General features: G+C 35.1%; 1 protein-coding gene across 1 annotated transcript; it reads left to right on the forward strand.

Annotated features, from left to right (window-relative positions):
- Positions 1-790: 790 nt before the first annotated feature.
- Positions 791-9,082, forward strand: LOC129253799 (zinc finger protein 507-like). Its single transcript, XM_054892227.2, has 2 exons — positions 791-1,289; positions 4,982-9,082. The coding sequence occupies exon 2, from the start codon at positions 5,025-5,027 to the stop codon at positions 8,073-8,075; it is 3,051 nt and encodes a 1,016-aa protein (XP_054748202.2). The 5' UTR covers positions 791-1,289; positions 4,982-5,024; the 3' UTR covers positions 8,076-9,082.
- Positions 9,083-14,368: the final 5,286 nt, after the last annotated feature.

The following is a 14,368-nucleotide window of genomic DNA, read 5'->3' on the forward strand; positions in this document are numbered from 1 at the left end:
AGGTGGATCCCCATTTTGCTTTATATTGACAAAGTAACTATCCCGTTCTATGCCAAACAATCTTTCTCATTAAATTAAACCTCTGTACAATGTCAAATGGGAGCATTTCCTTTTTAAGTTCTTCAAGTAAATGTCGTGCTGGCCAAGTTTTTTTTTCTCCTCTCCAGAACATGACTTTCGTCAGATATGAGGGTTTGGTTTTGCCCGAGCAGCAATATGTATTTTTCCTGTTTACTTGATTCTTTTGAAAATTTTAGACCTCAGAGAGAAAGAGACAAGTCTATAAAAGACCTGTAAAACTAATAATCGACTTGCTGTGAATAAAGTATTCTATAATTTGTGTTCTTTTCAAGTAAATATGTGCATTTGCATGTTTACATGAGAAATACCACTATAAACAAAACCAAATGTTGTTTTGCTTTCATTATCATTTTATTCTGTTGCTTGAATAGTCATGTTCTATTTTATCATTCAATAATTTGCATTTAGAGTTGTGTGCATGTTGAAGAAGAGAACAAAGAAACTAAATTGAAATTCTTTCCTTTGTAATCTACTTATTTTATTTGTCTCTCTGTTTCTTTGAGCAGTTGGATTGTTCATGCACTCATGTATCATACATGCTATGGTACTTTATATTTCTTTGGTTCAGGCAAAAAATTATTTATTTACAAAGGCTACTTTTCCCGACCTAACGCCTGAAAATGCAACATTCAATAAGCTTAATATTACAGAGAATGGGGATTTTCAGGGGCTTTTTTATTTATTTCCTGGGGCTCTTTTGAGCAGTTCTAGGGTGAAATTGTCCGGAGTCGTCATGTATTTTTTTTTCTTTTTTGGTTAAACATCCTATATTAATTATGATCTTTGTTAAAATTTTGACTGAAAGTACTATTACGAGCTGTCGCCATGTAAATGATTTCCTGTATTTAACCAATATTTCCCATATGTGAACAGGGTTTAATGGGAGTAGGGTGAGGGGGCTACTGCTGAACGTAGTGACCTATTTCCTCTCCCATAATAGCAACCGCATGAAGGAGAAGTCACATGATGTGCTCGAGAGTAACGTGCTTGATCAAGTGACTTCTCGTAAGTTGATTAATAAGTTTCTTTCTTCCCCCTTTCCACAGACTCTCAAAAGTCTTGACTCTGATCAGAGCCGTTCCTGTCATCATCATGTTAATCTAGATTCTTTGTTCTGTTTTCTTCTTCCAGATTAATCTTTGTTTTTTTCAATGGAATGTTAGATGGACATGTGAACTGGATTATTTTGAGAAGATATTCAAATGAAGGTGAGTGTTTTTCTGTTTGAAATAAATTTGTGCATCAAGGTTGATTATGAATATAATGTAAGTATTGAAAGATTTAGAGCTTGTTTTGAGGAAGTTGTGTTGCAAATGATTTTTTTTTTAATTTAGTTTAGTTTTAATTTCTTCACAATATGCATTTTTCAAAACATATACGTGTAAGAATGATGATTGATTTTGACTTTAAATCATTGAGTTTGTGTACAGTATGTGTATTTATATAATTTCAAACAATACTGAATTAGTCTCAAATTATTACATTCACAATATGTAGGAGAAAGATTGTCGTGAGCAAATTGAACAAGTTTGACAATCCCAAACAAAAACTCATGGAGTTGATCAATGCATAAATTGATTATATTTTTTATTTTAAATTTCATTTCAATAGAAATGAGAATGAGGATGACAGAAAGAGTAGTTAAGCACTTGAGCTATTTTTACCATATTTATTGATAAATACTCAGAAAAATGACATCCACAATATAATTTCCCTTCATTTTTTTCCTTCAATGAATGGTGAAGTTGTTTCCTATTTATTAAAATGATTTGAAATATTGTTTGGAGCCAATATTTACTAATAATCAAGCTGGAGCAATAAAGTTGTATGCATGTTTCTCAAAATGTTCAGTGTTCAGAAGAGTTAAGAATAGAATCTGTCATAAGTAATAGAATAATCTTCCCTTATTATTGTTATAGAGACTTTTAATTGGGACAAAAAAGTCACTTCATCTAGAGAATAGATTTATAGACAAAACTAATAAGGTCTAAGCCATGTCACCAAAGTGCCACATGGACATGTACATCTAGCATTGGGCAGAATTGTCTTTGATAATACAACATTGCATCAACAGGGTTTCATATCAACAAAATGCCAATAGAAAAATATCCGTATACCTTGTCTCATGATCACAGTGTATCTCAGCTACAAGATTTGGTAGATTTTTCATCCATATTATGTTCTACTATATTTATCTGGGGTGCAATAGATAAATTTCAGATATAGTATAACAAAGCCCAGCAACATTTTTATCTCATCCGGCCCGAAGGGCCAGATGAGCTTATGCCGTGGCGTGGCGTCAGTCGTCTGTTGTCCGTCCACAATTTCAAAATGCTTCTTCGCCATTTCAAGTCCGATTTCAATTCTGTTTGCTTTATATGATAGCACTAGGTGGGGGATTCAAAACTTCTACACAGAATTTTGAAACTCATTAAATATGCAAATTTATGCGCATTTTTTAAAATTCACAAAAAATGCTTCTCCTTTATTTGTTGACCGATTTTGAATTTTTTGCTTCCATCTGGTAGAGCTTTATGAGGTTCACCAAATTTGTACACAGAATTGTGAAATTTTGACTAGAACAATTTTTATGGTAATTTATGTGAAATTCATAAACCACAGAAAATGCCTCTTCTTTATTTGTTGACTGAATTTCAAAATGCTTTTTTCTTCATTTGTTGATCAATTTCAATTTTGTTTGCTTTATATGATAGCTCGAGGTGGTGATACAAAATTTCAACACAGAATTTTGAAACTCATTAAATATGCTTATTTATTCATACATTTTCAAAACTCACAAAAAATACTTATTTATTTGTTGATTAATTTTGATTATTTTTGTTCCATCTGAAAGCTACATGAGGTTCACAAAAGTTCTACACAGAGTTAAGAAATTTTGAGTAAAAGATTATTTATGCTTAATTTATATGAAATAAATTCATAGATCGCAAAAAATGCTTCTATGTCATTTCTTTATCAATTTCAATTCTATATCCTCAATTTATGACACCATTATAATTCACTACAGTGTCAACTGGGCTGAAATTAAAATTGTGTTAAATTTCGTTGCGAAATGCCGGATGAGCTCCACATCATTGATGTGCTAGTTTGTATTGTTCAGAGAAGGTGAGGCAAATCATACCAATTCGGTTTGAACAGTTGCAGCGCACTTTCAAGTCTTCACAAAATGTTGTCAAAAGTAGCTTTGCCAAGCTCATGGCATCCTTTCAATCATTGTATGATGTCTAATGATTTCAAATGTGAGATTTTAATCATGTCGAATTGTGTCAATACCTACTTTGCCTGCACGACTCTGGATAAAGGAAGTTGGGTTATCATCATACATGTTTGTTGTTGTTTAGGAATTTGGGTTATCCTTTTTTTGTTTTTGATGAAGGAATTTTGGTTATCATTTTTTGTTGTTGCTTTGTCTAAGCAACATTTTTTATGCCTCATATTCCATTTACTTTTACTTTGTACAAGAAATGTTGTTAAAGGAGAAAGAAGGTTTGGCATAGTTACATTGATATCGAATAGAGAACATTATTACCCACAATTTTATGTACATGTATCGGGCAGGTCTGTAGGCCCCCAAATAACAAAAGTTACTCCAATTTTGAATTGCAATCATTGTCTGCTACAAGATGCGTATTCGGTTTTCAGCAGGCTGCCTGGGATTCCAGCAGCCACAAGCGAAGACATGACGAAATTGCGCTCTACTCGTGAAATGCTCAACCTGGTATCCTGTACGTAATTACATGTACGTATGCCGCGATTAGTAGCCATGTGATCTTTGGCTAGCATTCAAGATCATGCCATACTGCCAGGCCTTCGGGTGTATGAATAAAAGTGGAAAGAAGAGTGGGGAAAACCTTTCATCCTCTTCGAAGCCAAGACAGAAACAAGGAACTTTTTCATAAGTGGATTGCAGCAATAAAAATTGAAAAATTCTTCAAATCATTGTACGAATACAGCCGGCATTATGTGATTTGTAGTGACCTTTTCCAGCCTGATGAAATACGAGCAGGACATGCACAAAACTCTAAAGTAACAAATCTAGAGAGCTTACCGATGGTATATGAAATATGATAAAAATGAAATGCTGAGGTGAAAATCTGAAAGTAAAATGCTCAAATTGATCCAGACAGTATGCGAGAGAATGAAACAACGAATAGCGTTTGCGGCAGTAGACAAGCAAAACACACAATCTGCAACTGACTACGCGATAGCTTGATGATCAATGTGATGAAGTGAAAATTTTGATGTTATTTATGCTCTTAAACTATTAAAATGTAAAATTTAACTATTTGAAGAAAAAAATTTATATAGTATAGGCTAAAATCATTTTAGTTCGGTTGGAAAATACGACTGAAAATATTTTTAAGTGTTGCGTAACTTGCGTAGTTGCGTTTATTGAATAGTTTTAATAGTGAAAGTAGGCCACAGTATAGCCAATCACACACGTAGAGCGCAAAAACATCACACTCCCCTAGAAGTCCAAACAAAATGGCAGCTTATAGCTTCACGTAAGATCGCACTCGTTTGATTTCAAGTAAGATACTCTTAATCTCAAATATATAAAATAAGACATATTGTGTGTTTAGTCAAGTTAAAAGATATAAATGTCAGCTGTAAGAAGCCCTAAACATGTATTTTAACCTTAATTCTCCTTTAAGCATTGTCACATCATGTTTCAATCTTTGCTATATTTCTTTTTATTAAAACATACTGGATGCATTCATTGATTAGCTACTGTAATGATGAGATGTTTTGAACCCAAAATATGCAGTATCCTCTTTAATTGAAAAAAAAATCAAGGGGTTGGCTATTTTTATTTGAACTTGTTACTCTGTTACTGCAGAAATCACATCATTGCTCTTTACTTTTTTGTGTGCTACAGGTAGAGACATGACTGGGATGGACTTCAAGAAGCATCTTCCACAATGAAAGAGAATGAGGAGTCAGCCATTCCCGGAAGGGTTCTTGTAGAACCCATTGAGTTTGTTGACTTACGTGAGATTGCCAAGGGAAAGCACGGCAGTCATCGAGCTAGCCCAGAGAGGGATATCCCTATGAAGAAAGGGTTGAAGGATGTACAGATCCATCAGGACCACTCTTACAATTGCCTACAGATTGCTCTGCAAGAGAATAAAATATCCCCTGGGAGAGATGGGAGTGTTCACAAAGAGGTATCGCCAAGAATTCCGACATCAAAAACTCCAAGCAAGGATGAGGTGTTGTCTGTGGTCATCCAGAAACTTACTGAATTGGTGAAAAACAGTGAGCAGAAGCAGAAGGATGACCTTGACTCGAATATTGAGGATGGTGAAGAAGATGAACATAGGTCGGGAAAGAGCAAACATGATGGGAGAACTAAATTGTACCAGTGTCCCAACTGCCCTTGTCTCTTTGCTGTCCAAAAACACAAGGTAGGTCAGCTGTGCTCCTGTTGTTTGCGAGACAGCAGATGTACCAGTCCTGAGGAGATTGAAGAAGAATACACTCCTGAGGCTCATTGTCTACGAGATGGTCAAGACCATGGGGGAATAGCATGCGATATTTGTATCTTCAAGGCACAAACATATGATGAACTCCTCTATCACCTTGCGACACACAATGCAAATATCTTCCGCTGCAAGTTCTGCAACTTTGTTACCACAAAGCACGCAGCTATTGAGAGCCATCAAAGTGTCCATATGGTAAAAAATGAGAAGAAATGTGTATGTAATATATGTGGGTACAAGACTAGTGACTTCAGCAGCCTTCAAGTGCATATAAAGAAGGAGCACCAGAGCGTCAAAGAAATCCTTCTGAAATGTTCTGTATGTGGATACAGTACCAGAAGTGAGAGTGGTCTTCGAGATCACATGTGGGGTCATGTCAATGCAGACAGAGAAAGACAGCCACAAAGTCAGAAAGAACTTGAGATAAGGAGACACAAGTCCTCATCCCCTTCCAGATCAGAGACGGAGGAAAGGAAAGAACTAAAGAAAACTGTCCAATCTGCTGTTGAGCAAGATATGAACACCAAGTTGTTTAAGTGTTTGCTCTGTGGATATCTTTGTGAGAAACTGTCTACCCTTAAGGCACATGCCTGGAGACATGCAGGGCAGGAAGGATGTTCATATCCTGTCATGCACAAACTACAAGATGCTAGTGAAATTCTATCTGGAGAGGATTCTACTAATCACAACAGTGAAACTGGTTTCAGCTATGTTGAAGTGACTGAGGAGGTCGAAATTGCTAAGTTTGTCAGGGAAAGTCCAAGAAGAAAACAAACCAAAGAAAAGGGTAAATGCCAATGCTCTCCTATCATGCTGCCAGAAGAGGAACATGGTATTGTGCAGAAGGTGTTTGCAGATGCCACCACAGTAGATCCTGAAAATGAGAGCAACACCTCTCCCACAACATTGGTCCCGCAAGATCATTGTGCAGCTTCATCAACTGTCAGTGTGATTAAGAGGGCTCCTGAGATAACAAAGGATTGTTCCCAGGAAGACGAACGTTTGTGCAACTCTTTGGTCATTGAACATCAGAATGTCATTGGCCATGAACAGGTTTCTGACACTTCATATTCACATGTTATGCCTCTTTCAGTGTGCGATGTTTTGATAGAAGAAGTTGTGACCACTGCCAATGAAGAAATCGCTGTTAAGGAAGAGGATATGATTCTTGCACAACTTGGGCTTTGTGATGCAATTACAGAAACAGAAAAGGCACAAAAACCAGCACAGGAGCATGTAGAATCAGATGGGGAGGAAGGTAAAGGAGAAAAGAGACATAGCAGGAACCAGAAGAGGAAAGTACCCTGCAGTTCACCTGCCCTGGATAGTAAAAAGATATGTACCAAGCCAGGTATCAGCAAGATGTTACTAAGTGCGGTAGATGATGCATTACAGGTGAGAAGAGAAATGGAGAAAATCAATCAGGACAGATCAAGCAGTGACCCTGTCAAAGCCAAAGAAAGTATTATGGATGCAGTTGCCACTGTCACATCTATGCAGAATTCAGAAAACTCATCTGTCCAAACCCATGTGTGCTCCCAGGGATCAACACCAGTCTTCAAGTGCCAGAGGTGCCCAGCCACCTTCTGGCATCCTCAAAGACTACAGCACCACATGGACACCCATGAAGCTATTCTGAAATGCAGTGATTGTTCCCTCAGCTGCAGTAGTGAAATAGCACTCAGGGATCATGTCAAGAAAGTCCATCTTACTGCCAAATCCACTATATGCCCTACTTGCCACAAAGAGGTGAAAAATGAATCCCCCAAGGACCACGAGCAGACCTGCGTGCTGAAGTGCTGGTACGGTTGCAGAGAATGCGATTATGTGGTCAGCTCCATGGAGGAACTGCAGGCCCATTGTCAAAAAACCCATCAGAAACCGTACAAATGTGGGATGTGTAACTATTCCTCAGCCACCGCTAATGGCATCAAGAACCACATGAAGTTCCACAATGCGGACAAGCCTTACAAGTGTAACTTGTGCGACTTCAGTGGTGCCTACCCTCAGAGCCTACGTTCTCACATGAAGAAGCATTCAACCAGCAGTCCAAGTCTATCCAGTGAACAGTACAAATGCAAGTTCTGTCCCTACATCAGTGGACATCTCCCATCAATGAAATCTCACATGTGGCGCCATACCAGTCATCCAGGCTATGATTACGATGGACAAGACATCATCAAGATGGTTGTCAAAGTCGAGAAATGCAACTCCAAGGGTAAGGACCAACAGGAAAAGTTGTCAGAAGTCCCTACTAAAGCAAGTATCGTTGACACCCGTATGAAAGATAAAGCTGAAGAAAGAAAAAAAAAATCAGCAGTAATTCCTTCACCTGACAAACCCAAGGATCCTCCAAATTCTAAGCAAATACAGTATGGTTCTGTCATCTTTCAATGTTCTCAGTGTGGCTTTAAGAGTAATGATCACAGTTGCCTAGTAGAGCACTTGAGAGAACATCTAGCAAACATTGACAATTCAGGAAAAAGTTAATGATCCATTCTCTTATCTTTATACGCAATTCTTATTGACAAACACTTGTGGATTTATAGCAATGTAAAATACTTCTTTTGGGTTTTTTCCTTCATTTTGTTGCATTGCTGAATTTTAATAGATCTTTGCTGCAAGATTTTTTAGTGCCATATCAAATCTGTAGAGAATATTCAATTTTAGTCCAAGTTGTTCATGACTATTTGTTTTTCTGTTAGAGGGAGGGGGGGGGTAGGATTAGTAACATGCCGAGCGTTTCTTCGTACGAAGTTGATGTCCTGCGTTGATATTGTATTCCATTTTTCTAGTGTTGGAGATTCATAGTTATGAGTCATTTATCAGCTTTCAAATTGAAAAAAATAAAAAAAATGATAGATTTTATGGCATAATTAGGCAAATCCAAAAGTCATTGTCAATTCACATCACAATAATACGTTCAAATTCAAATTAATTTCTTACTAGGATTCTTGTCGACTGCAGATGTATACATTGTACATGTACTTTATTTTTCAGTGTGCTGTGTAAAAGTCGTATACAGTATGACAACTGTTGTAGAACAGCGACGCACCTTGAGTTATGCTACATATTGGAACAAGATCAAAATGAAATGAATAATGGATTTATGTGTATTTCAGTTGTTTTGGTAATACCTCGTCTGATGGATGGGTCCCTCTCCAAGGAACTGTGAATTTGAAAATTGGAATTTGTGTGCTACTGCATCTAAAGTTTTTTTTTTTTCAGTTGTTACGTGTTATCACTCATTTTAAAGACAAACTTCATTTTAAATTTTATATCTTATTTCAGAAAAAGAAATATACAAGTAACATTCCCTGATAAATGGCTGTAATTTGGCAGACTTTCTTTAGACTTAACTTAACCCTCTCTTTCCATAAAGATCATGAATGCATATATCCACGCCATATAGTTACCATTGTTTTAGCTAGAGTTATTTGTTTATGGAATGCCAAGTGCCAAACTTTTGTATCAAAGTAAATTAGTAATTAAGATTTCCTCTCCCCTCATATTTATTGATTAAGCTAAGTCTACTGACTCGCTAATAAGTTCAGAGTTCAATATTTCAAAAGAAACGGTATGTGAATTAAATTTTCCCAAGGTGTACGTAATTAAAAACATAATCCTCTTTTGTTTTCTTTTCTCTTCAAATTATCAAGGTGAATTTGATAGTGTTAATTGTAAGTTCTAAAATATTGGAAATTGATTAGTAATTTGTCACTAAATGTTCCCAAATTGACAACATAATAAATTTATTTTAAAATAAATTGAATATAATTATATTCATAATTTGTGAATTAGTGAGTTTGACACGTGGCATGCCATACATTAAAGTGCTCCCTTTTTTTTTTCTGGTTCATTAAAGGGATGGTCCGGGCTGAAAATATTTGTATCTAAATAAATAGAGTAAAATTCACAGAGCAAAATGCTGAAAATTTCATCAAAATCGGATAACAAATAAAAAAGTTGATTGTGAAAACAGTTATATGCACATCGTCATGAATATTCATTAGGTGGGCTGATGATGTCACATCCCCACTTTCCTTTTTCTTATGTTATTACATAAAATCATAAATGTTTCATTTTTGCATGCATGTGTAAATGATGTGTCTCCATTATGATGAAATAAGTTGCTGCAGTAAATAACCATTGCACTTAATCAGTTGTCAATCCAATTGTTTTAGTTCTTGGTAGAAAAATTTTGAATAAACCTAATTTCAAATAATGAAATACAAAAGAACATGTTGGGATATGACATCATCAGCCCACCTAATAAAATATTCATAAAGACATACCTAGAAGTGCTTCACCGGAATGATGCAAATCTTTAAAATTCAATAACTTCGTTATTTGTTATCCGATTTTGTTCAAATTTTCAGCATTTTGCTTTGTGAATTTTACTCTATTTATTGAGATATAAATATATCTCTAGCCTGGACCATCCCTTCAAAGAATTTGCTTTCTAACCATTCAGTATAAATTGGATAGTGCTTGGAATCGTCAGGGTTACCTCATTTCAGTCTGCCAAAAATAATGTGCAACTTCATATTTTAATCACTTTTTAACATGTGTAAAATTTACATAAGTTCTTAGTATTTATTCGGTAGTATATTTTCATTAGCTTTCTTGTGATAACTTTGTAAGATATTTGCCTTTTTTTTTGCTGACCATTGAAGGTAACTTTTATTGGTTTATCATTGTATATTATTAATTTGATTGGGCATACAATCATTGACATGCATGATGCATGATCAATCTCACTTTGGGCTTGTTATAAAAGGCTGTGTAAGTTGTGCGTAAATGTTGGGTAAATTTTTATGGGCAGTCCTAATGGCCAAAATTAAACAATCGTGTTAGTGGAGTGTAAAGTAGCTAATAGTAGGCCAATTATGAGCGGGCCATGTGCCACAGCGGTGTGTGTGGGGGGGGGGGCTGTTCGGACACATTTTGATAAATTACCAAATGTGCAAAAAATGTGCCGTAACAGGCCCAGATAAAGCAAGTTAATCTCACCCTAACTTAACTTACCCGGCCATTTAATTTTTACCCTAACGGCTGCCCATAGAAATTAAACCAAATCTTACGCACAACTTACATGGCCTTTTAATTTAATTATACTGCACTCAATTTAGCATTGAAGTGAAAATAACAAATTGAGTATTTTCACTTCAATGCTAAATTGAGTGCAGTGTGGAATTAAATTAAAATTTTGAATGTAATCCATGTGCATTACTCAAACCAAGTAGCCATGTACTCCCACCCCATGTCTAGAAGTTTTAAAGTATATTTAATATTTTTAATACTTGAAGATGTTATTCTTTTTGTATAGGTGAATTGCATGCTGAAAACAATGCCTTGTTTTCATTCCTTAGTGTTTAATAATATTCGCAATTGAATTTTCATATCTTCAATTATTTATTTCTTTTCCTATTACACATTGATTTTTAAATGATTTAAAAAAAATGCATTGCACATTGAAGAGATGGTAATGATTTGCATTTAAACAAAATCTTGAAAATGTATTTTGTCAAGGAAATAATGGAAACTGCCAAAGTTATTTAAATAATTTTCTGAATGATACCAGTATATATTTTCATAGGAATGATGAAAATAATAATTTTTATTTGTTTTCGACTCTTCAGTCAAATGCTCTGAAACTTGTATATTCAAATTTTATTAGCACTGAAAGAACAAATATCAATGCAAGTTGTAAATTAAAAAATCAGCAAAGAAGTTTGAATAGACCGACAGGGAAACTATTGTAATCACAATACCATGGGGGCATCAAATTGGCCTCATATGTAATGACAGAACAACAACTCCATTAACTTCAATACACAAAATGACTGAAATGTATTTTTTCAAATCATGTCGAGGAAATGTCCTCATCTTTAATGCTAGTTATGAGAAATATATAAAAAAAGTTTTGAAAATTTACATACCAAAAGAAAAAAAAGCATGTGAATGTTTCACAGAGAATTTGACAAAGATAGAGTGAAGTTTTGAAGTGCTCCGAAATGTATTGCAGTCTTTAAACTGACAATGTAAATGTAAAGTGCATGCCTTAACAGTATTCAATGTGAATTTGTATGTAGAACTGGTATGTATGTAAAATTGTATTTATTGAAATAAGCATAGTACTGTAAAAAAATAATATTTATTTCCATGTACAGTCAGTATTCATCAAATCAAAAAGTTATAGGTTTAGAAAGTTTGGGATTATCATCTAGGCAGAAAGCTAGCTTTATTACCCTATTGTAGGTCAGCATTTTTAATGGGTAGTCCAGATTTGGGTTTTTACTCATTTTATGCACTTGCTGCAAGTTGCCAAAGATGGTGCTGTAATGTCTGTCATATAGGTGAATGTCTTGATGCCAAGCCAGTATATGTGTGGCTAGGTCCTTGTTGCATTATTATGGGAGCTCTGCTGTCCAATGGTAACTTTTATTAAATCCTAGATTTTGATAGTTGCCATAGTACAGTAATATTGCCATGACAGTGACTTCATGCATTGGTTACGTAAAAGTGTGCAGGACTGCATTTTAAGGATTTTGCCATCTTGAGGTAATGAGATCACATGTCATACCTGTATCCACATCATACCAAGGAGGTCCCACTTTATACGGACCAAGGAATGACCAAGATTAGGGCATGGGGGTGGGGACAGGCCAGGATTGCACCCGGAGATAGGTTTCTGATTCTATTTTTAGGACCCTTATTTGCTCCACATCTAAAATATATCTTGTATCCACAGAACAAATATTGATATTTTTCTGAACAGGATATGTCGTTAAGAGTTGTATATTGCATGAATAGAGACACCTAACATGCATTTGCCTGAAATTTTAAAAGTTTACTTGATACTGTTTCAATTGAGTGAACAATAGTGTTCAAAGATAATTTTATCGAGAAAATTGTTAATATGTAAAAATTGAAAATTCTTTTCGTGACATAAACTGTGAATTGCCATTATACAGATTATACTTTTCAGCAAGGGCATTAACAAGAAGTTCTCACACAAGGTACCTTTGGTAAAGTTCTAACTTGCCCAAGGCAGAGCTGAGGGCATTGGGATGGTTTTCAAAGGCCAAAAAAGTGATGGTAATTAATAACAATAAATCCCAGGTAAAATGAGATGTATTCTTTGATTTTATAAAAACAAAACAGCAATTTCAATACTTGCTTATTGACAATCCATCATCTCAAAACCACGACTGCGTGGTCATTATACACTGCTTATGACTACCCATCATCAGTCATAACTCCATTATCACAGGATCCCCTTCATGTATCAACAACAAAGCACCAACATTATTGCCCCTATTTTTTGTCTCTTTAAGTCAAGTATTGTAGTTTACTTGCACGTTTTTAATACACTAAAATTATATTCCCACACAATTTAATATTCAGTGAATTAGCTCATTTTGTTTTGTCATGTTAATCCACCAATAATAATTTGATGAAGATTAGAAGTCTAGCAATGCATTTAAATAAAGCTTTTTATTGGGTGTACTTTGCTCAGGTGCATTATTTTTTTAAAAGCTGCTCATTTCAATTACTGTTTATTTTTAATCCACTGAATACTGCAAGATAAATAGCAGCTGTGTCATTTTTTTTAATGCAACATAATGTGACAAGATATTGAATTTCTTTGATTTTGATTCTTTTTTTCTTCCAAACTTTATACATGCATCACTGTTTTAACTGCTCAACAATTTTGAGGGAATTGATCTGCTCTTTGAATAAGCATTTGAACCTTATAATTTTGTATTCTGAAAATGTCTTAACTATGTCCTAAAATGTCTTAAACTATACATGTTGGGAGTTGTCAAAGCAACATTTGTGTATATCTCCCTTTTCAGAGTGTCTGGTTTGACAATATAAAAGTGGAGGTATTCCGTGATAGTGTAAATAGGTTGTATTTTTTTTATTCATGGCGGTACCTGTGTGCTCCCAAATACACTTGATGCAACAAAACATTGCAAATGTCTATTGTTGGTGTATCTTGGTATTTAAAAATCACAGTTTAGTTCTTTCAATATTACAAACTTTACAGATTTTCAGGTGAAAATCTACAGATATTCAACATCTCCCTGATTCAGACATTGATTTCTATTATTGGATTGTGTGTAATTGAGAAAGATCTCTCTCCTACCTTTGTATATATCTCCCTTCTCCCTAGAAGGTGAAGTTGAATGTTGGCAGCTCTGGGTTTGGGAAACATTGAAGGATTGGCGAAAAATCTATCAGAGTATCAATTGTCCGAATTTTAAAAATTTATTGAACAATGTGTTCTTTACTTCCATCACCCCTTTAAAGATAAATATGGACAAGGCGTGATAGCTCAGTCAGTAGAGCGGGGGTTTCGGATTCAAATGACCCTGGTTCAATTCCCACTTGGTGTGCTTGTGCCCTTTGGTCAGGTATTAACCCTCATTACCAGGTCCCTTGGAGAGGACCTTAAGCCGTTGTTCCTCTGGTTGCTTGCTTCCAAGTATTCATGCTTTCTTAGCAATCAGGTAAAAATTACCACCATTTACCATTCACAAAAATCAATTGATAGTTCATTTGCTTCATGAAAATACAAGTTTAATTACTTTTTGATGTAAACACAAAAATCTTATTCATGCTCTGAATACCATCATTTTCCTGTGATGAATGAATTATTTGGAATTTAAGAAAACCCATCTTTCAGTCTGTAAAGTTTACAGAATTGACTAAGTCAAAGGAATCTTTGCTCTTCTGTGATGTTATGAATCAGGGCCTCTTGGTGGTATATATTA

This window comes from Lytechinus pictus, chromosome 2 (genome assembly GCF_037042905.1).
Source record: "Lytechinus pictus isolate F3 Inbred chromosome 2, Lp3.0, whole genome shotgun sequence".
Lineage (NCBI taxonomy): Eukaryota > Metazoa > Echinodermata > Echinoidea > Temnopleuroida > Toxopneustidae > Lytechinus > Lytechinus pictus.